A 23,413-nucleotide genomic window follows, 5' to 3' on the forward strand; every position below is an offset into this window, starting at 1 on the left:
TATGGCTCCCTGAATTCTACCAGGAATGATCTCTGAGCATAGATCCAGGAGTAAACCCCAAGGATAGAGACATAGGTGTGGCCAAAACTTTTATTTTTGGTGAGGGGTGGGTGTTAGGTATATGACTCAATGGTGGGCCATTTGCATCACATGGGAGAAGACATAGGTTCTAAGAACTACCCCATCCCCAAATATAAAAGAATAAGAACAGCGGCCGGAGAGATAGTACAGAGGTAAGGCGTTTGCTTTGCATGCAGAAGGGTGGAGGTTTGAATCCTGGCATCCTATATGGTCCCCTGAGCCTGCCAGGAGCAATTTCTGAGCATAGAGCCAGGAGTAACACCTGAGTATTGCCGGGTGTGACCCCAAAATCAAAAAAACAAAAATGTAGGAACCGAGTTAAAGACTTTTTTGTTGCTCATAGAACTAGAACAGGTGTAGGACTGCACACACAACTGGCTGCAGTGCTCACCTATAGTTGTAGTGTTTGTAGGGCAAACACCAGGTTGCAGTGTTTTCACAGACAAGATATTCCCCAGGACCCGGAGAGAAAGCACAGCGGCGTTTGCCTTGCAAGCAGCCGATCCAGGACCAAAGGTGGTTGGTTAGAATCCCGGTGTCCCATATGGTCCCCCATGCCTGCCAGGAGCTATTTCTGAGCAGACAGCCAGGAGTATCCCCTGAGCACCGCCGGGTGTGGCCCAAAAACCAAAAAAAAAAAAAAAAAAAAAAAAAAAAGATATTCCCCAGTTTGCATTCCTTTAGCTGCAATGCTCCTGAAGTTCCACTATTTTCTTATTTTACAGAGGGTTTGGGCTACCCTTGGTGGAATTCAGAGCTTATTCCTAGTTCTGCTCTCAGGAATTACTCCTGGAGGGAATCAGGAGAGCAGGAGTGACAGGGAATCAAACCAGAATGAGCTGTGTGCAAGGCAATCACCTTACTCCCAGTACTATCTCTGCCCCTTAGGGCTTCCACCCTTAGGTGAGGCATGCAGGAAATGGTGATGAAATTATATGGATCAGGGCCCGGAGAGATAGCACAGTGGTAGGGTGTTTGCCTTGCACGCATCCAAGTCAGGACTGATGGTGGTTTGAATCTCGGCACCCCATATGGTCCCCCGAGCCTGCCAGGAGTGATTTCTAAGCACAGAGCCAGGAATTATCTGAGTGCCACGGGTATGGGGGCCCCACCAAAAGGAATTATATGGATCAATGTGGTGCTCAAACATCTTTCCCAGTTGCACTATTCACCTGAGGTCACACTCTGTTTTATGGCACTCACAAACATTGTGTTGTGGGCTGGAGCAATAGTACAATAGTCAATATGGGTTCAGTCCTTGACATCCCATAAGCAGAGGAGTGATACCTGAGTGATGCTGGGTGTGGCTCAAAACTAAATAAAAACCACCAGGTTTTGGGTGCTTAGTAATTAAAAAAATTAAAAAAAAAAAACAGAGCTGACTGGATTTCATCACCACAGGACTGTTGTTGTTGTGTGTATTTAAAGCAGAGCAAAAATGAGTGACAGGGAGAATGAGAGGGAGAGGGAGATGGTTGAGAAAGAACACAAGTTTCTTTAGAGAAGAAAAGCCGAGAGCATATATCAAGGCAAGATGTGAGCCAAGGTGGAGAATGTACCTGATTTAAGTTCTGTTTTTCTTCTTTATTGATTATTGGTTTTTCGGCCACACCCAGCAGCACTCAGGGGTCACTCCTGGCTCTGCACTTAGAAATAGCCCCTGGAAGTCTGGGGGACCATTATGGGATGCTGGGAATCGAACTGGGTCCATCCCAGGTAGGCCACATGCAAGGTAAATGCCCTACCACTGTGCTATCTCTCCAGCTCCATGACTTAAAGTTCTAAGGCCGAGATGGCAAACCTATGACAGGCGTACCTGAGGTGGCACACAAAGGCCTTGCAGCTGGCACGAGGGAAGGCTCACAACTAAGATATGTGGTGCGTGCCGCATAATTTTTAGATACTAAAATCTTGTTATTAAGGTTTACTTGACGTGTTGGCACTTTTGAGGAAATTCTTTGGTTTTGTGTGATAGTTTTGGCACTCTGGCTCAAAAAGTTTAACCATCACTGTATCTAAAGGGAATATAAACAGCAGGTTAATTAACATGGTATAATTAGCTTTCATAGACTGATTCACTCAACAGCAGAATATAATACATACATCTCAAACTTGTTAACAGTCATGAAGGCAACCCACATCTAGGCCATTAAACAATTTAGAAAATTAAAAATCATAGAGGAGCCAAAGAGCGAGCTCAAGCTTAGCATGTGCAAGGCCTTGAGTTACATCCCTGGCACTAAATGACCTCTAGCTTCATGAGGTATGCCCCTCATGTTTGTGTGAGTATATGTGTGTGCTTGTGTGTATAAAACATACAGATGTAAGAAGAATTATATATAAAATATTTTCATATAACAGTGAGGTTATAAAAAGATAGAAATTAAAACTAGGGGAGTGCTTGCTTCGGCAGCACATATACTAAAATTGGAAAGTTACAGAGAAGATTAGCATGGCCCTTGTGCAAGGATGACATGCAAATTCGTGAAGCATTCCATATTAAAAAAAAAAACAACTAGGGGATGAAAAAAAAGCCACAAACAGAGACCAGAATGATAGCACTACAGGTAGTGTTTGTCTTGTATGTGGTCAACTTGAGTTTGATCCTTACCATCCCATATGGTCCCCTGAGCTGGCAGGAGTAATTTCTGAGCACACAGTTAGGAGTAACCTCTAAGCACCGCTGGGTGTGGCCCCAATAAACAAAGCAAAAATACTGCAAACAAAGCAAAAATACTGCAAACAAAGCAACCTGGAACTGGGGCTATAGTGTTCCATGGCAGAACTTGCCTTCTATTTTTGAGGCTCTGGGTCTGATGATTGGCACTAAAACAAAACAAAACTCAAATACCTGAAACTTTTTTTTTGTTTTGTTTTTGGGCTACACCTAGCGGTGCTCAGGGGTTATTCCTGGCTGTCTGCTCAGAAATAGCTCCTGACAGGCACGGGGGACCATATGGGACACCGGGATTTGAACCAACCACCTTTGGTCCTGTATTGGCTGCTTGCAAGGCAAACACCGCTGTGCTATCTCTCCGGGCCCTACCTGAAACTTTAACAAGTACTTTTAAAGAAAACATTGGTCTGTTCAGGAACGTGGCTTTGTGACAGAACGAACATATGCTAGGTGCACATGTGTGAGGGCCTGGATTCAATCACTGGCACCACAAATAAGGGCTTTCACTTTATTTACCCATTTGTGGTGCCGGTAAATAGAGCTGCATGCAGCCAACCTGAGTTCAATCCTTGACACCACAAATGGTTCCCCAACTCCCACAGAAGCCCTGAGCTATCAGGTATGGTCCAGAAAACAAAACCAAAAAAAGATAAATGGCGAGGCTGGAGAGAGAGCACGGAGGGAAGGCATTTGCCTCTCATACAGGTCATTGGTTCGAATCCCGGCATCCCATATGGTCCCCCGAGCCTGCCAGGAGCAATTTCTGAGAGTAGAGCCAGGAGTAACCTCTGAGCACTGCCGAATGTGACCTAAAAAACAAAAAACAGACAAACAAAAAGATAAATGGCACATTAGTGAAAAAGTTCTAAGGAAATAATCTTAAATGTACTTAATGTAGACCAGAAAGAGTTCAATGGCTTGAACATATGCTGCTCTGCAACAGGCTTGGATTTCATCTCCAATACCCTATGGTTCTAAGAAATCCAAGAAACAATCATTAAGATGTAAGAGATGAAGCCCAGAAAGACAGTACAGTGGGTAGGGTGTTTGTCTAGTAAGTAGCCAAATCTGGTTTAATCCTCAGCACCACATATCATCCCAAGTAATGTCAGGAGTGAGCCCTGAGTGTAGAGCCAAAAGTAAAACCTGATATAATCAAAGCTATTTATGACAGGACCACTGTAAACATTATAGTCAATGGGAAAAAACTAAAAACCTTTCCTCTAAGATCTGGCACAAGACAAAGTTGTCCCCTCTTGCCACTTCTATTCAATACAGTACTGGAAGTACTTGTCATAGCAATTAGGCAAGGAAAAGGTATCAAGGACATTCAGATAGAAAATGAAGAAGTCAAGCTCTCACTGTTTGCAGATGGCATGATACTCTATTTAGAAAAATCCTAAAGACTCTATAAAAAAAGCATTTAGGAATAGATTGGTATAGTAAAGTGACAGGCTATAGAATATGCAAAAATGGGGGCCAGAGAGATAGCACAGCGGCGTTTGCCTTGCAAGCAGCCTATTCAGGACCTAAGGTGGTTGGTTCGAATCCCCACATCCCATATGGTCCCCCGTGCCTGCCAGGAGCTATTTCTGAGCAGATAGCCTGGAGTAACCCCTGAGTGTAACCGCTGGGTGTGGCCCCAAAACAAAAACAAACAAAAAACCCAAAATGAATATGCAAAAAAGGTTTCTTCTATAAACAAATAATAAAAGAAAAGAAATATTAAAAAATAATTCCGGGGGGGGCCGGGAAGGTGGCGCTAGAGGTAAGGTGTCTGCCTTGCAAGCGCTAGCGTAGGACGGACCGCGGTTCGATCCCCCGGCGTCCCATATGGTCTCCCCAAGCCAGGGGCGATTTCTGAGCTCATAGCCAGGAGTAACCCCTGAGCGTCAAACGGGTGTGGCCCAAAAACCAAAAAAAAAAAAAAAAATTCCGGGGGCCAGAGAGATAGCACAGTGGTAGGGCATTTGCCTTGCAAGCAGCTGATCCAGGATAGACGGTGATTCGAATCCCAGCATCCCATATGGTCCCGTGTCTGCCAGGAGTTATTTCTGAGCACAGAGCCACCCCTGAGCACACCAGGTGTGACCCCCCCCCCCAATTTTTTTTTTCTATTCACAATTGTGCGTCAGAAAAATCAGGACCTCAAGTGACTGGAGCAAACAGTATAGTGGGTAAGGGAGGGGTCTGCTTTGCATCAGCTGACCTGGGTTTGACTCCCAGCATTCCATATGGTAGCAGTAATTCCTGAGCGCAGAGCCAGGAGTGAACCTTAAGCATTGCTCGGTGTGGCCCTCCAAAGTCCAAACAAACAAAAAGAAAATCAAGTACCTTGGAGTCAATTTAACTAAAGAAGTAAAAGACCTATACGAAGAAAACTACAAAACATTGCTTTAAGAAATAAAAGAGTGGGCCAGCGAGATAGCATGAAGGTAAGGAGTTTGCCTTCCATGCAGAAGGATGGTGGTTCGAATCCCGGCATCCCATATGGTCCCCGTGCCTGCCAGGGGCGATTTCTGAGCGTAGAGCCAGGAGTAAACCCTGAGAGCTGCCAGGTGTGAGCCAAAAACCGAAAAAATAAATAAATAAATAAATAAATAAATAAATAAATAAAAGAGGGGGCCAGAACGGTGGCGCAAGCAGTAGGCATTTGCCTTTCACGTGCTAACCTAGGATGAACCGCAGTTCAATCCCCCAGCGTCCCATATGGTCCCTTAAGCCAGGGGCGATTTCTGAGTGCATAGCCAGGGGTAACCCCTGAGCCTCACGGGGTGTGACTCAAAAAGGAAAAAAAAAAAAAGAGGACAGAAGGAAATGGAAACATATACCCTGCTCATGGATTGGGATGGGAGGATTAACATTACTAAAATGGCAATACTTCCCCCAAACATTGTACAGATGGAATGCAATGAAGTCATGACATTTTCTTTTTCTTTTTCTTTTTTTTTTTCTGGTTTTTGGGCCACATCGGGTAACGCTCAGGGGTTACTCCTGGCTATGTGCTCAGAAGTCGCTCCTGGCTTGGGGGACCATATGGGATGCTGGGGGATCGAACCGCGGTCCGTCCTAGGCTAGCGCTGGCAAGGCAGACACCTTACCTCTAGCGCCACCACGCTGGCCCCATGGCATTTTCTTATACATGGATGGATATGGGACAGTATTATGCTTAGTGAAATGAGTCAGAGGGATAGGGAAAGACAGAATAATCCCACTAGTTTGTAGGACATACGGGAAAATAAAAAAGATAGTATGATAATATCCAAAGACAATAGAGATGATGGCCAGGAGGACTATTCCATGGTAGGAAGCTCCCTACAAACAGTAGAGCTTAGGGTAGAGAAGAGATCAACGTCACAATGATAGTTGGAACTGATCACTCTGGACAAGAACTGGGTGCTAAAAGAAGATAAAGTGGGGCCGGCGAGGTGGTGCTAGAGGTAAGGTGTCTGCCTTGCAAGCGCTAGCCAAGAATCAGGACCGCAGTTCGATCCCCTGGTGGCCCCCATATGGTCCCCCCCAAGCCAGGGGCAATTTCTGAGCGCTTAGCCATGAGTAACCCCTGAGCATTAAACGGGTGTGGCCCGAAAAACCAAAAAAAAAAAAAAAAAAAAAAAAAAGAAAAAAGAAAAAAAAAGAAGATAAAGTGATATGCATGGCCATAGTGTAAACCAGTGTCTAAAATAAGGGGGGGGGGGAGAGGGAAGGAAGAAAAGAAAGAAGGGAGGAAGGAGGGGAGGAAGAAAACCCTTCCCCCCCCCATTCATGCTGCCACTGCCAGTTTTGGGACCAATGTTGGGGCAAATACCATTCACTCTTAGTGGCATGCATTTGCAGATAGGGCAACCTTTCTCTATTCCTCTCCTGCACACCCTCCAACTCCTGAAAGTAAAATCAAAAGTGAATGAGTGCCTCTATTGTGAGTCACCTTGAATCCAGTGTAGCAGCCAATAAGCCAGACAACTGAATACTCTTGTGGCTATTCCCGGTTCCTCTCACCTGAGACAGAGATATCTTGTGTCCACACCTCTCCCTAGGAACCTTATTTTATTTCATTTCATTCCCTGTTTTCAGCCTGGGCTAAGATGCTTATTAGCATTCAGCTTTAGAATTTGATGAACATGAACATAATCACTAGAAGGAGTTTTTAAAAATATTTATTTATTCATTCATTTGGCTCTAGAAATGATAGAAAATTAAAGTTGGTACAATCATGTCACACAATCATGGATGTTTTGTTTTAGAATATGCCAAAGAAGGGCATATTCACTCTGTCACCTGGAGCAAAGTTTTATGCCAGGACAGAAGTGGAAACTCCCTAAACCACTGGGGACAAAGGGTGACATCACTGGCATTGGAGGAGCCCTTGGAGATACTTCAAAGTTTTCTATTCCAGTTATTTATTTTTTGGGTTAAATACCAGTCTAGTGAAAAGATTTCTGAACATAAAAGGCACAGAGTAAAAATCAAACCTTACCTAGTACAAACATTGCATATTTTTTCATAAAGAAGAAAAAAAAGCCCTATTGATGCCACTCTCCTGCAAGACAAAGTGAATATAAATGCAAACGTTATTGCATCTGAATAGCCATAAATGTTCCATCAAGCTGGACTTTGAGCTGGCAGTAACAATCACTTTTACTTATAAACCTGTTAGGGCTTTTCCATCATTTATGTGAGCAAGAATGTATTGAGAGAAGGGGGTGTTCGCAATTATCCAGGCAAGATTTGTACTGTAGAGGCCAGAGTAATAGGACAGCAAATAGGACTTTTGCCTTGCACTTCAATCCCTGGCATACCACATGGTCCCCAAGTACCAACAGAGGCAATTCCTAAATGTAGAGGCAAAAGGAAGCCCTGAGCACCTCCAGGTGTGGCCCCAAAACACACACACACACATATACACAAACAAAAAGATTTGTTTTGTCGCATTTTCTCATAAAATACACTGTTAGTGTGCTCAATTGGTGAAAGTGTTAAAATTCCTATTCTCAAGAATAGTGTTAACACCTAAAACTGCTACATTACACAAAAAGGCCTTTTTATTATTACTATTATTATTAAAAAGCCAGTAAAAGCGAATATTTCACTATGATTTAAGCACCTGAATATATATTCTGACCAATTTATATTCTCCAAGCTAAAATTAAGATCTTCAAGACTTTTATGTGTACAAAGACTGCAGGTTACTTAAGCTAATAAAAACTTGAAAAAATACAAATCTTCTTTTACTACAAAGGTCCGAAATCCACATGAGGGTGGGTACTAGGAGGAAGAGAGTGGGAAGCCAGCAGGAACTTGCTCTGTGTCTTCTGATCTGTGCACCAAGGGCTTTAGCGCAACCAGGATGTGTTCAGCTGAGTCTGGTTCTTGATGCTGGTGTCCATTTTTAGCACTTCGCGGATGGCCATGGTAGCGTAGGTGGAGGGAGGAAGAGAAAAATCCATCTTCAGCGCTCTGTACTTGCCTTCTGCCAGGCAGGAAAGAAGAGAATCATCACATAAAAGGCAGGCAGCTGCAGACAGACTAGGGCCTGACATAGTTTCTCTACACAAATAGAAGAACTGGCTTATTCCTGCAGACTTGTCCCATGGGGCCTCAGAGTGTGAGATGTATGAAAAAACTACTTAGGGTGTTTCATGAAAAGGGCAGATGACAGAGGAGCAGACAGATAACAGTATGTAACATGAAAAACAAACAAACAAACAACCCAAAAAATGATAATAAAGCACAGGGGATGGGGAAACCAACAAAGTAAAGGCAACAAGAATTTGACTGTGAGAATGTGGATGTATGTTCTGTTTCAGGTTGGCTTCCAGGATTGATATTCACTGCTGTTAACTCCTTAGAAGGGCAGAGTTAACCACCTGAGATATCCCAGTCCTTTATAGCATTAATTTACTTTCTAGTGGGAATTTTTGGGTCTGCTTTTGGCCAAACCTGGCAATGCTCAGGGCTTAGTCCTGGCTATGTGCTCAAGGGTCACTCCTGGAGGGTTTTGTGGAACCATATGGGGTGCCGGGGATGGAATCCAAGTCAGCCTAATCCAAGTCAAATGCACTACCTGCTGTTCTATTGCTCTGGCCTCCGGATCCAGGAATAGGAGTGGGCTATATTGTTATAACCACTGGCTTCCAGCTATGACCCAATGACAAATGAGTACGGAATGAAAATAAGAGTTGGGGAGTGGGAAGGGCAATTTCTCATGAGAAAGATGTTTTATCCCCCCTTTGAATCTTTGACTGTGAAGGAGCAAACATTTCAACATGGATGCAGAGGTTGCTAGAGAAGCCCTTACCAGATGCAAAAACTGGAGGAGGTTTCCCTTCTAGGTTGTCCACATCTGTGTTGAAAAGTGGAATTTTTGGGTCATCATATGCAACAACTTCCCTGCAGGATACATACATAAAGATGAAGAAAAGACCATGGAAGTGAATTTTCACATTTTCACAAAAGGAGCTAACTTGCTCATCACCATTGGCTTTTAGCAAGAAAACAGAGGTCTCTTTAGCCCTGTGGGTTCTTGGCACTTTGGTGGTGGTTGAGGTGCAGCACAGCATGATGAAAAGGACCGTAGGGCCGGAGCAATAGTACAGTAATTAGGGTATTTGCCTTGCATGTGAACGATCTAGGCTCAACCGCCAGTATTGCATATGATCCCCCAAGCAACACCGGGAGTTATCCCTGAGCACAGATTCAGCAATGTCAAGTGGGAGAACCTAAGCAATGTCAGATGTGGGCCCTCCAAAACCAACCATCATCCTCAGGGGTACAATATTTTTACAGAATTTTCTTTGTAGCTAAGTATTTGACTTTGGAAATATCATATGACAATATTTCATATTAAAAGGAAATGCATATTAAATTGATTTATGAATTTTATCATTTAACATCACCACATAATTCATGATATAAAAAATAAAAGTTCTATTATATATAAGTATACCAAATATGTTATATAGAAGTATATAAAAATGGAAAAAAGTCAACAAAGAATAGGGAAGATCATATTGGAGCATTGTGTTTCCCTAGGAGGGAAATTCCTTTTGTATGTAACATAGTAAACTCCACTTTGCACAGATACAACTGAATGAATCATGACATTTACATTTTCTCCAGAGTGCTTATTTCTGCTCACCAAGCACCAGGAACTGCCTGTTCTCATCAGGAACTGTTCTCTAAGGTGAGGAAGATAAACTTCAACTCTTCCAGCCTCTTTCCATAACTCAAAGGAGTAGAGGGGAACGATAGTAAGAGATGATGGAAGGGAAGAGAATTTCTTGTTACTGAACACATTGGGAAATTTTTTGTTTTGTTCTGGGGCCAGACCCGGTGGCGCTCAGGGGTTACTCCTGGCAGGCTCAGGAGACCAAATGTGATGCTGGGGATCAAACCCAGGTAAGCTGTGTGCAAGGCAAGCCCAACCTGCTGTGCTATGGCTCTGACCCCTGGGGGGGGGGGAGGGAAGAGAGGGAGGGAGGGAGAGAAAAGGAAGGATGGATGGAGGGAGGGAGGGAGGGAGGGAGGGGAGGGAGAGGGAGGGAGAGAGGGAGGGAGAGAGAGAGAGAGGAGAGAGAGAGAGAGAGAGAGAGAGGAGAGATGAGAGAGAGAGAGAGAGAGAGAGAAAGTTGTTTATTTTGTGGGGGAGAGGGGAAAAAGGAACTACACCTGCTGTGCCAGTGCTTACTCCTGGGTGTGTGGGTCTGTGCACAGGGATCACTTAGAGAAAAGATATTGATTCATGAAAGAACATAGGCTTTTCCTGGGGAGAAAAAAGTCAGGATTTAATTTCTTCTTGTCTCTTCTTTTGGGGCTATGCCCAATGCTTCCCAGGGCTTAGTTCTGGTTCTGTGCTCATTCCTGACACATCATTCCTGGCAAGGCTCAGAGGGCCATATGAGGTGCCAGAATTAAACCAGGGTCAGGTGCATGGAAAGCAAGCACCCTACCTGTTTTACTATCACTTGGGCCCCAGGATTTAATTACATTGTTTTGTTTGTTTTTAGTTTGTTGCTAATACCCAGTGGTACTATGGGGTTACTCCCTGGCTCTTCACCCAGGAAATACTTTGGCAGTGCTCCAGGGACCATATGGGATGACAGATCAAACCTAGGCAGGTTGTGTTCAAGGAAAATGTCCTATCTGCTGTACTATCACTCTGGCTTATGTCCAAGAATTTTTTTTGTTTGTTTTTGGGCCACACTCGGTGTGGTGCTCAGGGGTTACTTCTGGCTCTGCACTCAGAAATCACTTCTGGCAGGTTCAGGGGACCATATGTGGTGCTGAGGATAGAACCCAGGTCCCATCCAGAGTTGGCTGCGTGCAAGGCAAATGCTCTGCCACTGTGTTATTGCTCCGGCTCCCCAAAAATTAATCTCTTGGGGCCGGAGATAGCACAGCAGTAGGGTGTTTGCCTTGCATGCAAAAGGATGGTAGTTCAAATCCCAGCATCCCATCTGGTTTCCCTGAGCCTGCTGGGGCGATTTCTGAGCGTAGAACCAGGAGTAGGCCCTGAGCACTGCTGGGTGTGAACCAAAAACCAAAAAATACAAAAAGAATTAATTTCTTAAATGATCACTGGGGGATCCTATGGGATGCTGAGTATAGAACCAAGGACAGACACATACAAAGCAAGGGCTCTGACCGCTATTGCTTTAGTTCCTTACAGAATTTTATTTTTATTCTTGGTTATTATTTTTTTTGGTGAGAGGCTACACCTGACAGTTCTGAGGGTTTACTTCTGGCTCTATGTTCAGGGATTGTTCTTGATGGGCCCTGAGAACCATATAGAGTCCAAACCCAGGGATCAGGGAATGAAACAAGGTCAGCCACATGCAAGGCAAAACACCCTACCCACTGTACTATCACTGAGCCCCCAAACTTAAAGCATTTTAAAATGACGTAATATGAACATAATTTTTCCTCTGGAAACAAAATACTAAAAGAACCAGCTTGGGTCAGAAAGATAAAAGGGTTAATGAGCTGCTTTACATGCATCTAACTCAGAATAACATTACTTGTACCACATATGGGCCCTGAGTGCCCTCAGCAAGGATCCTGAGCATGGAGGTAGGAGTAGACCCTGAGCACTGTAGGGAGTGGGTCATATCACCCCCAATTAATTAAAAAATTAATACAAATAAAAGTCCAGCTCATTTTGGACCACAGCTAATTCTGAGTGAGATGATTTGCTTATCAAATGGTTCCAAGAAACTGAGGCAGAAAGAACAGCATAGGGGTCCTCTTTTTTGACTCAATGATGCCATTTTTTGCCCCGAGTTTAGCAGGTCCAGGAAGAATGTGGCTGATCCATTTACTCAGCAGCTGCACATTTCTTCCAGTCACTCAGCCACACAACATACAAGAAACACTGCCAGATGGCAAAGGTTATAAAAGTAATACAGAGGGGCCGGCGAGGTGGCGCTAGAGTAAGGTCTTTGCCTTGCAAGTGCTAGCCAAGGAAGGACCGCGGTTCGATCCCCCAGCATCCCATATGGTCCCCCCCCCCCAAGCCAGGGACAATTTCTGAGCGCTTAGCCAGGAGTAACCCCTGAGCATCAAATGGGTGTGGCCCAAAAAAACAAAACAAAAAAAAAACTTAAAAGAAAAAAGTAATACAGAACCTCAAAAAACTTAGTGAGCAAAAATGGAAGCTCTGAAGGCCCAACCAGTATCTACCAGTTATATGACCTTGCTGACAGAACTTTGGGGAAGAAATGTTGAGGATGTACAATGAACTCAAAGAAACCATGGAAAGGACAGCCAGTAAGACTCAAGAGGAGGCCTTTCTCCTCCACTAAGCCTCTATAAGAAAATAACGGCAGCTGATACTTCCCCAATTAGTCCAGTTCAGGCTGATACTTTGTAACCATTCTCAGAAAGACGGGATGGGGGATCAATTATTGCCTTTCTGCATCAACAAACAGCAGCCTACTGTCACAGTCTCCACCCTCTGAAAGAAAAAGCCCAGCTCCATGGTTTAACCTTATCAAACTGTCAAGCCACCTAAGTTTGTTCTAGAGCCATAAATCCTAGATTCTAGGCCATGTGACACCTCAATATATTTTCCTTTTTGGTTTTTTTTGGGCCACACCCATTTGAATGTTCAGGGATTATTCCCTGGCTAAGCACTCAGAAATTGCCCCTGGCTTGGGGGACCATATGGGATGCCGGGGGGATCGAACCACGATCCATCCTTGGCTAGCGCTTGCAAAGCCAGACACCTCACCTCTAGCGCCACCTCACCGGCCCCTGACATCTCAATATTTTATTTATATTTTTTGGACCACACACCTTGTGGTGTTTCAGGGCTTACTACTGGTTCTGTGCTCAGGGGTCACTTCTGAGGTGCTCAGGGGGACCATATGAATACTGGAGATTGAACCTGGGTCGGCTACATGCTATGCAAATGTCCTAACTGCTGCACTATCACTCCAGCTCCATCTCAATATTTTACAGTAGTGGCAACCTATTAGAATCACAGCAAATCTGAGGAGAAAGTTACATAGTAACCTACCCAACTTTAGTAAACCTGAAGAACACGGAAGGCTCAACTAGCAGCAATCACAGCCCAACAAATCCTGAGACACTGACTTTAGTAACACTATGGAGAGATATAAATATCAAATTGACACTTGTTGATCTAAGTTTTGGTACTTCATCTACCCTATGTGTTTGTAACAAACAATATGAAGCAAAGCAAACTTATTTGTGTCTTCATAGAGGCGGGCTATGGTGGTGGCTATTTGGGACATGGTGAAGGGAAGGTTCAATCCCACTGGTGGTGGGATTGGTATTTGAACATTTAATATCTGGAGTGACTTTTATGAACAACTTGGTATATCAAGGTGTTAAAATAAAATTAGAAGGAAAAAATGAATCAGGAGGATATAAGAGCAGAAATGAGAAACTACACACAGTATTACTCTATAAATAAGTTTTTGATTTTTCAGAAATAGGGGAATAGCTAATTCTCAGGGAATTCTTTAATGCTTTAGAAATGTTAATAAAATATAAACTAAATCACTTTTTACTATGTTTACATTCATTCAGTTATTTTGTTTCATTGTGGGGTAACACCCAGTGGTGCTATGGGGGCACTCCTGGAAGTATTTGGGGAACCAAGCAGTGCAACCAGAGTTCCAGTCCTTGGAGCCATCTCCCTGGCCCCCAACTAATTTTGATACTTTGAAAAAATTACCAAGTAGTAGTAGTCAAGATCACATTAACACTACTAAACATTTACATGCTAGGTTCTAAGCACCGAAAATTTCTATATGAAGCAAAAGCTTAAAACCTTTTTTTTTTTTTTGGGAATCACACACAGCAACACTCAGGGGTTATTCAGGGGTTATTCCTGGCTCTTACGCTCAGAAATCGCTCCTCTAGCAGGTTTGGGGACCATATGGGATGTCGGGATTCGAATCACCGTCCGTGCATGGAAGCAAACATGCTACCTCCATGCTATTTCTCCAGCCCCATGATGAGACATTTTCAGTTGTTTAAGAGTACTTTCTCTTTTTTCATTTGCTGTGCTGGAGATCAAACCACCGTCCTTCTACATGCAAGGCAAACCGCCCTACCTCCATGCTATCTCTTTGGCTCCAGCTTAAAATCTTTTTTTTTTGTTTTGTTTTGTTTTTTTTGTTTTTTGGGCCACACCCGTTTGACGCTCAGGGGTTACTCCTGGCTATGTGCTCAGAAATCGCCCCTGGCTTGGGGGGACCATATGGGACACCGGGGGATCGAACCGCGGGTCCTTCCTTGGCTAGCGCTTGCAAGGCAGACACCTTACCTCCAGCGCCACCTACCCCCGGCCCCACCAAGCTTAAATCTTATATTGTAATTCTGTATTTTTTTTTTTTTTTTGGTTTTTTCGGGTCACACCCATTTGATGCTCAGGGGACTATTCCTGGCTACCGCGCTCAGAAACTGCCCCTGGCTTGGGGGGGACCATATGGGACGCCAGGGGATCGAACCATGGTCCTTTCCTTGGCTAGCGCTTGCAAGGCAGACACTTTACCTCTAGCGCCACCTCGCTGGCCCCGTAATTCTGTATTTTATTCCGAACAAACCACTCACCAGCTGACATTCTGAGGACGAATAATGATCTTTCGATAGGCCCCCCCGACAAGGAGTAATCTCGAATTTTGTGTCTCATGTTGACAATATCCAGATTGTCTGCTGTGAGCATTTCCCTGTAGGCGTCACTAACTAATACAAGAAAGACAGTTAGTTGGATACAGCCTGTCAAGCTAGTTACCTTGACTTGGAACCACAGAATAGCAGGTAAGATCATTTAGACCAGCTGAAAACAGTGATCCCTCCTTTGTAATTCAGCCTGGATTGTAATATTTAGAGACTAACTAATGATGGAGCACTCTCTCTAGTTTAGGATCGGCCCATTTGGAAATAATATTTTTTTGTTGTTGATGCTATTGGGAAGACCATATGGGGGTGCTGGGGATTTTCCAGTCAGCCACAAGAAAGGCAAGTACCTTCTCAGCTATTCTTTCTGGCCATTGTAAATTCTCTTTGCAAGTCTTTGAGGTTAAAGTTCCCTGTGGCAGCTGCAATTGACCAATTCATCAATTACTAGACTAAAATTTCTTTTTCTTTTTCTTTTTTGGGCCATATCCCAACACGATCAGGAACCACACTCTCGTTGGGCTCAGGGAAAACATATAGAAAGCTGGGGATTGAACCCCAGGTCAGTTGTATGCAAAGCAGGCATCTTGTCCACTGTATTATTGCTCCTAGCCCCCTAAACTGCAGTTTTACATGTGTTAAAGAATCGGAAGAAAACCACACAGTGAGGCCTCTAGAAGAAAGCGATTATAAATAAATGCATAAAAATAAGGAAAACCTGGGAGAAACCATCTGGCTCACCTCGCACCTGATGTAGAGGCTTTTTTATAACACCCGAGAGACAGTCAGCTGGCTCTGGCTTGCATGTTGCCATTTATGGGGAACAGCTTTCTTTTTGAGGCATGCAAGTATTACAAAGTTCTTCTTATTCCAAATAGAAATCTGCCTTCATAATCTTCTGTTGATTACTTCGGAACAAGATTGACTGTCTTCTCCCTCACGTATTCTTAAGTTACTGGTCCTTTATCCATGTTGTCTCAATGCCACATAATGTTACCCTCAACTGATTCTCCTGTGACTCGCCAGTGTTCCCCATCATGCCTCTTCTCTAAGGCTTATTATACTTCAACTACCATTTCTAGTTATTTTTAATAGACTGCAATCAAGGCAGGCCTTTTCCCACCTACACATTTGAGAAAGAGGTAGATAGTTCAGAATCTACATTTTAGTCCTATTATCCTCTGAGATCCTGGTAGTACCTCCAAAGATCATGAAGAGAGCTGGGGATAGAACCCTAGGTAGGCTGTATGCAACCACTATATTTTATTTATGTATTTATTTATTTTTGGTTTTTCGGTCCACACCTGGCGGTGCTCAGGGGTTACTTCTGGCTCTACGCTCAGAAATCACTCCTGGCAAGCTCAGGGAACCATATGGGATGCCGGGATTTGAACCACTGTCCTTCTGCATGCAGGCAAACGTCCCACCACCACGCTATCTCTCTGGCCCTCTATATTTTATTTTTTAAGCTTACTGTTTGTTTTTGGGGCAGAGGAGGGGCGCATGTGGGCTATATTCAGCTGGGCTCTAGTATTCAAGGTTGCTCTGGGTAGGAATTGGGGGTAGGGAGGATCTAGGTCACATGGGATTGATCGAACCTGGGTCAATCACACATAAAGTGAATGCCCCACCCACTGTACTCTCTCTCTGGTCCATGAAAAGGTTATTTAATAGGAAAACACCAGTGGTAACACCCCAGGCTAATAGTGAGCTTCTAGGGCTAGCCAGTTTTTCCCTCCATAGTGGAGCTATAATAATCCAGGGGGAGTACTTCTTGTTTTTTCACTTACAGCAGGTCGATTTTTTGGGGTGTGGCTGGGAAGGAGGCAGAGGGGGAGGAAAGAGAAAAAATTTTTTTTCTTCCAAAGGGTTAGCCAAACTGGTGAGCGTTTTCTTGTCTTCAATTTCTGAACTGTTTTGAACACTATAAATTCCTGACCCCCAGTTACAGAGATGACACTTGGGAAGCGTGGCAGAAGTAGTTCTGTTGGTTCTGTCTTCAGGGGGGCACAGGTGGACATTGAGGGCTGCAGCCCTGCAGGGCTGGGTGGAAAACTCAGTCATGCTCAGGGCAATTTTCAGCTTGTGCTCAGGGGTTGCCACTGGCTCTTTCCTAAAGGGCTTGCACCAGGTGGTGCTAGAGAATGTAGGCACTTCAACCCTTGTACTCTCTTTCTCTGGCTTCATGAGATTGGTTTGTAGCTGTCTCTTTTGAGAAACTTGAACAGGCATGGCTTGCTCTATTTAAAATTTAAACACTTTTTTTTTTCACATCTGATGCAAACCAAGTATTTGTTTTTGTTTGAGGGCGACTCTGGGTGGCAGCTGGGGATCAATTTGCTGTGGTTAGCAGAGGAGGAGTGCTGAAGGAGCACACCTGGTTCCAGAATGCCAAGTAGCCTTTTCGCCACCTATCCAGCTTAGAAATCAAATGCACAAATTATACTTAAAGTGCTATTCTCGCCCAATACCTCCCTATCATGGCTGCTAGAGGATTTTCAACTGTCTCAGTCACTTCCTCATAAAGGGCATCCAATACTTACTTTTGTGCTTTGGGTAGATAATATCGAAACCTGGCAAAAGGCATCACCACATCATGAATAGAGTAATCATTAAGATCTCCTTCCTCTATGTAGGTGGCAGTGGCTGCAAATTCATAATGTGAACATTAATTTTAAAAAGTAAGCATTTTCAAAAAAAAAATAAGCATTTTCATGAGCTTAATCTTCTAAATTTGTATATAACAAATATTCAGAAAGGAAACCTGATGCAGGTCTAATGTCTTAGGAAAGATTAAAGAAATTAAGTTGGGGAGGCAGAGAGATAGCACAGTGGTAGGGCGTTTGCCTTGCAGGCAGCCCAGGGACCGACAGTGGTTTGAATCCCAACAATCCCATAAGATCCCCAGAGCATGGGGTCCGGGCGGTGGCGCTGGAGGTAAGGTGCCCTGCCCTTGCCTGCGCTAGCCCTAGGACGGACCGCGGTTCGATCCCCCGGCGTCCCCATATGGTCCCCCAAGAAGCCAGGAGCAACTTCTGAGCGCATAGCCAGGAGTAACCCTGAGCGTCACAGGGGTGTGGCCCCAAAAAACCAAAAACCAAAAAAAAAAAAAAAGATCCCCAGAGCAGTGATTTCTGAGTGCAGTGAGGAGTAACCCCTGAAGCTGAAGGTGTATGACCCCAAAACAAACAAAACAAAACAAAAATTAAATTGGAAAAAATACTTTTCATTGTTTTTTCTAATCAAGAAATGAGAATTAAGTGGCGCAGTGGATCCTGGGGTCTGCCTTGGCCCGTGCTAACCTAGGACGAACCACGGTTCGATCCCCCAGCATCCCATAATGGTTCCCCCAAGCCAGGAGTGATTTCTGAGCACATAGCCAGGAGTGACCCCTGAGCGTTACAGGTGTGCCCCCCCACCAAAGCAAACAAACAAAAAAGAAATAAGAATAAAGGGGCTGGGGCCATAGTACAGCCAGTAGTGTGTTTATCTGGCATACATGGATCTGACTTCAGGTTTGATCCCTGGCATCCCATACAGTCTCCCAAGCTGTGTCAGGAGTAATCCCTAAGTGCAGGGTCCATGAGTAACCCCTGATTAATTGCCAGGGATGGTATGACCCCTAAACAAACAAAAAGCCCAAAGAAATATTAAGGACTTAAAAAAATGTTTCAAAAATTGGAGGGGCTGGAGAGGATAGCAAGGATGTAAGGTGTTTGCTTTCATGCAGGTCATCGGTTCGAATCCCCCGGCATCCCATATGGTCCCCCGTGCCTGCCAGGAGCAATTTCTGAGCATGAAGCAGGAGTAACCCCTGAGCACTGCTGGTATGACCCAAAATCCAAAAAAAAAAAAAAAAAAAAAAAACCCCAAAAAACAAACAAACAAAAAAATTGAAGGCAGAAGTGATAGCACAGCAGGTAGGGTGTTTGATTTGCTCGAGACCAACCCCAGGTTCCATTCCTGGCATCCTATATGCTCCCCCAAGCTTGCTAGGAGTGATTTCTGAGTGAAGAGCAAGGAGTTATCCCTGTGTACTCCTAGGTGTGGACACCCCCACCCCAAATAAAAAGTTATAAAAAATTCTCAGGGAATCCTTCTTTGGAGGGAATGCTTGCTTTCAGGGATCAGTTCCTTTTCCTTCTTTTTTTTGGTTTTTTTTTTTTTTTTTTTGGTTTTTGGGCCACACCCTGTGACGCTCCAGGGGTTACTCCTGGCTATGCGCTCAGAAGTTGCTCCTGGCTTCTTGGGGGACCATATGGGACGCCGGGGGATCGAACCGGTCCGTCCTAGGCTAGCGCAGGCAAGGCAGGCACCTTACCTCCAGCAGCCACCGCCCTGCCCCCCCCCTCCTTTTCCTTCTTATGGAACATCCAAAAAAGACGATTGGAAAGTAAAGTGCAAACAAATGCCATTTTGCTAAAAGAATACAAACAAGTGAAAAAAACAATCTAGTGAGGAATGAAATGAGGCGACACATTAAAATACACAGGATAGGACCAATATAACAGAGAAAAAAATAAAATCAGAAAGACAGAGTGAAACACTTTCTAAACAAGCAGCATATTTTTATTTATTTATTTATTTATTTATTTTTGGTTTTTGGGTCACACTCGGCATTGCTCAGGGGGTTACTCCTGGCTCTACACTCAGAAATGGGTCCTGGCAGGCCTAGGGAACCATATGGGATGCCGGGATTCGAACCACCATCCTTCTGCATGCAAGGCAAATACCCTTACCTCCATTCTATCTCTCAGGCCCCCCTCAAAACAGCATACTTGAACAGCTGTGCGGGGGGGGGGGATATTGGGGTGCAAGAGCAACAAGGACTCTGGAAAACAGACATACTTCATGGCTCTTAGTCTCTCCTTTTGGTTTGATAGTCACACCTGTCAGGGCTTCCTCCTGGCTTTGTGCTCAGAGATTACTCCCTGGCGCTGCTTAATAGACCATATAGAAAGCTGGGGATGGATAAAACCTCTGTAGCCATATGCAAGGAAGTGACCCTACCCACTGTCCTATTGTTTCAGCCACAACCTTTTCTATTTTAACCAGCATGGACCTGGGGACAAGTCCCAAAACATCTTATTCAGAAGAGGAAGAATCCTTTATAGTAACAGAGACCTTTAAAACTAGAAGGTAGATGAAGTAGCAAACAGCACAAGGCCTGGCACACAGGAAGGGCTCAGGGCAGTGATGAGCAGGGGATCCACATGTTTTTTGAACATTCTGGGCTTAAGAAAGCGTGATAGGGGCCAGAGAGATAGCATGGAGGTAAGGTATTTGCATTGCATGCAGAAGGACAGTGGTTCAAATGCCAGCATCCCATATGGTCCCTCCCAAGCCTACCAGGAATAATTTCTGAGTACAGAGCCAGGAGTAACTCCTTAGCGCTGTCGGTTGTGACAGGAAGGAAGGAAGGAAGGAAGGAAGGAAGGAAAGGAAGGAAGGAAGGAAGGAAGGAAGGAAGGAAGGAAGGAAGGGAAGGGAGGAGGGGAGGGAGGAGGGAGGGAGGGAGGGAGGAGGGAGAAGGGAGACGGAAGGAAGGAAGGAGAGAGGAAAGGAAAGAGAAAGAGAGAAAGAAGAGAAGAAAGAAAGAAGAAAGAAAGAAAAGATAAGAAAGAAAGAGAAGAAAGGAAAAGAAAAGAAAGAAAAGAACGTAAGAAAGAAAGAAAGAAAGAAAGAAAGAGAAGAAAGAAAGAGTGATATATGCTCATCAACATTAAGGCTCAAATAATTTTTTTTGGTTTGAGAATGCACTTGGTGGTGCTCAGGGGTTACTCCTGGCTCTGATGCCCAGAAATCACTCTGGAGGGCTCATGGACCATATGTGATGCTGGGATCGAACCCCAGCTTGGCTACAGGCAAATAAACCTATCCACTGTACTATCATTTTGGGCCCCAAGGTTTCAAACGTTATAATGGAGAAAGAAACTCTTTAAAAACCATGCAAGATGGGGCTGAAGAGATAGCATGGAGGTAAGGCATTTGCCTTGCATGCAGAAGGATGGTGGTTCAAATCCCAGCATCCCATATGATCTCCCAAGCCTGCCAGGAGTGATTTCTGAACGTAGCACCAGGAGTAACCCCTGAGCGCTGCTGGGTGTGACCCAAAAACCAAAAACCAAAAACAAACAAAAAAGCTCCCCAAAACAGACAAGTTAAACTTGTACAAACAGCTGAGAGGCTAAAGTACATCTCCAAGTGCAGAGAAGTATTTTGCTAAAACCAGATCAAAGCTTGGGAAGTGACTTCAGAAACCATTCAATATAAGTCCTATTCTGGTTGACGAGGTGGAGCCCCAGAGAGCCAAGCTATTTTTTTTAACATCTGGTACTTACATAAAGACCCAGACTAGCTTACTTCAGACACAATAGTGCACAAACACCATTTTTTCTGAAAGAGTAGCCAGGCTAAATTTTTTTGTTTGTTTGTTTTTTGGGCCACACCCGGCGTTGCTCAGGGGTTACTCCTGGCTGTCTGCTCAGAAATAGCTCCTGGCAGGCACGGGGGACCATATGGGACACCGGGATTCAAACCAACCACCTTTGGTCCTGGATTGGCTGCTTGCAAGGCAAACGCCGCTGTGCTATCTCTCTGGGCCCTCCAGGCTAAATTTTTAAAGCCCGTGGCTCTCATGGTGATTCAATTAAAAATAAAGAAAAAAGAAAAATTAAAGCTTCTAGTGGTCAGTAACAACCCAAGTTTGCTTGACTGACAGTGGCGCTGCCTTTTTACCTCCTTTAAGAACAAGATCCCCTGGAACAGGTTTCAGCCCATACTCTTCTATTCTCTTGCTCACCATGTTGTTCCAGACATAGCTTTGATAGCTATGAATATACATCAAGCGATTATTTCTGGGTATCTGGAAGGAAAAAAAAAGAAACAAATGCATTCTGACTATAAAAAGTATCAGACATTCCATGACACCCTGCTTGTGCAGAGGTTAACTAGGCACCAGAAACACACAGCTCAAATCTCTTATTTTTCTAATTGTTTAAAGAAATAGTGAGTCCGAGGAACCAATTTTAGGGACAGAGTCCTCAGACTGCAGGGTGACACAATCAGCAGCAGCTGCTGAGTTCCTGATTTTGTATTCACAGTGCACACATTCATGCAAACAAGCAAATGCTGTGGGATTTATATCCTATGTCTAAGATGCTGACTTTAAACTCAAGGCATTTACACGCCAACTATAGAGTTAATGGTGCTTTCTCCCATATAACTCAATGGAAGGAGAAAACCTTAAATGACTGCACTGACAATTTCACTTCCTGTGGCCAATTTCCTGCTTTCCTGGTGCATCTAGAGATGTACCAAAAGTAAGAAAGACTCAGGTTGGAGAGACAGTACAGGGGTTAAGGTACTTTGTATCCTGCTGACCCCACAGGTGAATCCCCAGCACCACATACACCCCTGAGCAGCACTAGGAGTGCCTCCTGAGTACAGAGCCATGAATAGCCTCTGAGTATCACCAGCATTGCCCAATGCCCTTTCCCCACCCAAAAGAGCAAGACTTAAATTTCATAGTTGAACTCCAGTGTTCTCCAGCTTACAGAAATCCAAATACAATCTGAAGCTATACTTCACCCACTTCTTTGTAGGGAGGGGAAAAAAAACAAAACAAAAACAAGCAAAAGGCAACTACTGACCACTTCCTTGCAATCCCTGTATTGAGGTGGATCACGTCCGTTAGGCTGCAGGATAATTAAGAAACAAAATCTCATGGTGCAGCCTCTGTTTCTCAATATCAATTCTCAAATAGCAAGATATGAACTTTAAGTTACGCTCCCTCACAGGTTTCATTCTCATTCACAGGTAACTTTCATGCTTTTCCTCAACCCATTTCTGTTGATGAGGATGGAAGTGCAGCCCTGCATCCACCCACTGTGCCCCAGTCCACTCTGGCCTGAGGGAGAATTTTTCAGGTCATTGTGCCTCTCTGGCAGCACCAGACGAGCCTTCCTTAACCACCTGCTCTTGCAAAACGAGAAACCATGATACCACCTTCAGTTATTGCCTGACTTCACAGGTCGCACTCACTATGCCAAATGCAGAGACTATATTCTTCAGTCCATATATTGAAAGTCCTCGAAGCAGCTGCCCTTCCACACACCTTTTGACGTGTAGTTTTCTGAGAGCTGCAGCTGGGTCTCTGGTTTTCGCCCATTCTTCCCTGCATTTAACCAAGTACCCCTTTTCCGCTGGGATGAAAGGGGAGGGGGGGAGTGAAGAGCTGTGATTAGACAATGTAGTCAGCAGATGGATTTACAGAAATTCAATGCTTCACAGGGAAGACCAATTCAGAACATGTTGCCTGTAATACATTCATTGTGTAGAAGCTCTTTTCATCTGGGAACCATCAGAAAGTATATGAGGGAAGCAGTACTAAGTTTATATGACTTGGTTCTGCTCAGGCTGTAGCCTCTAGCAGGCAGGTCTGCAAAATCAAGTTCTATACACTATCACAGTGGAGGTATCCAAGTCTAAATCCTAATAGCTCCTTCT

General features: G+C 44.2%; 1 protein-coding gene and 1 non-coding gene across 2 annotated transcripts in view; one reads left to right on the top strand and one right to left on the bottom strand.

Moving 5' to 3' along the window:
* Positions 1-2,478: 2,478 nt before the first annotated feature.
* Positions 2,479-2,585, top strand: LOC126026900 (U6 spliceosomal RNA). Its single transcript, XR_007502097.1, has one exon. It is a non-coding gene; the product is annotated as a U6 spliceosomal RNA (small nuclear RNA).
* Positions 2,586-6,900: 4,315 nt separating this feature from the next.
* The window catches only part of PUS7 (pseudouridine synthase 7), a 71,298-nt gene continuing 54,785 nt past the window's right edge, over positions 6,901-23,413 (bottom strand). Inside the window, 8 exon segments of the mRNA XM_049783897.1 lie at positions 6,901-8,228; positions 9,057-9,148; positions 14,840-14,883; positions 14,886-14,971; positions 17,449-17,485; positions 17,487-17,551; positions 21,644-21,770; positions 22,949-23,109. Coding sequence (XP_049639854.1) covers positions 8,092-8,228; positions 9,057-9,148; positions 14,840-14,883; positions 14,886-14,971; positions 17,449-17,485; positions 17,487-17,551; positions 21,644-21,770; positions 22,949-23,109 — 749 coding nt within the window. The 3' untranslated portion in view covers positions 6,901-8,091.

This window comes from Suncus etruscus, chromosome 1 (genome assembly GCF_024139225.1).
Source record: "Suncus etruscus isolate mSunEtr1 chromosome 1, mSunEtr1.pri.cur, whole genome shotgun sequence".
Classification (NCBI taxonomy): Eukaryota; Metazoa; Chordata; class Mammalia; order Eulipotyphla; family Soricidae; genus Suncus; species Suncus etruscus.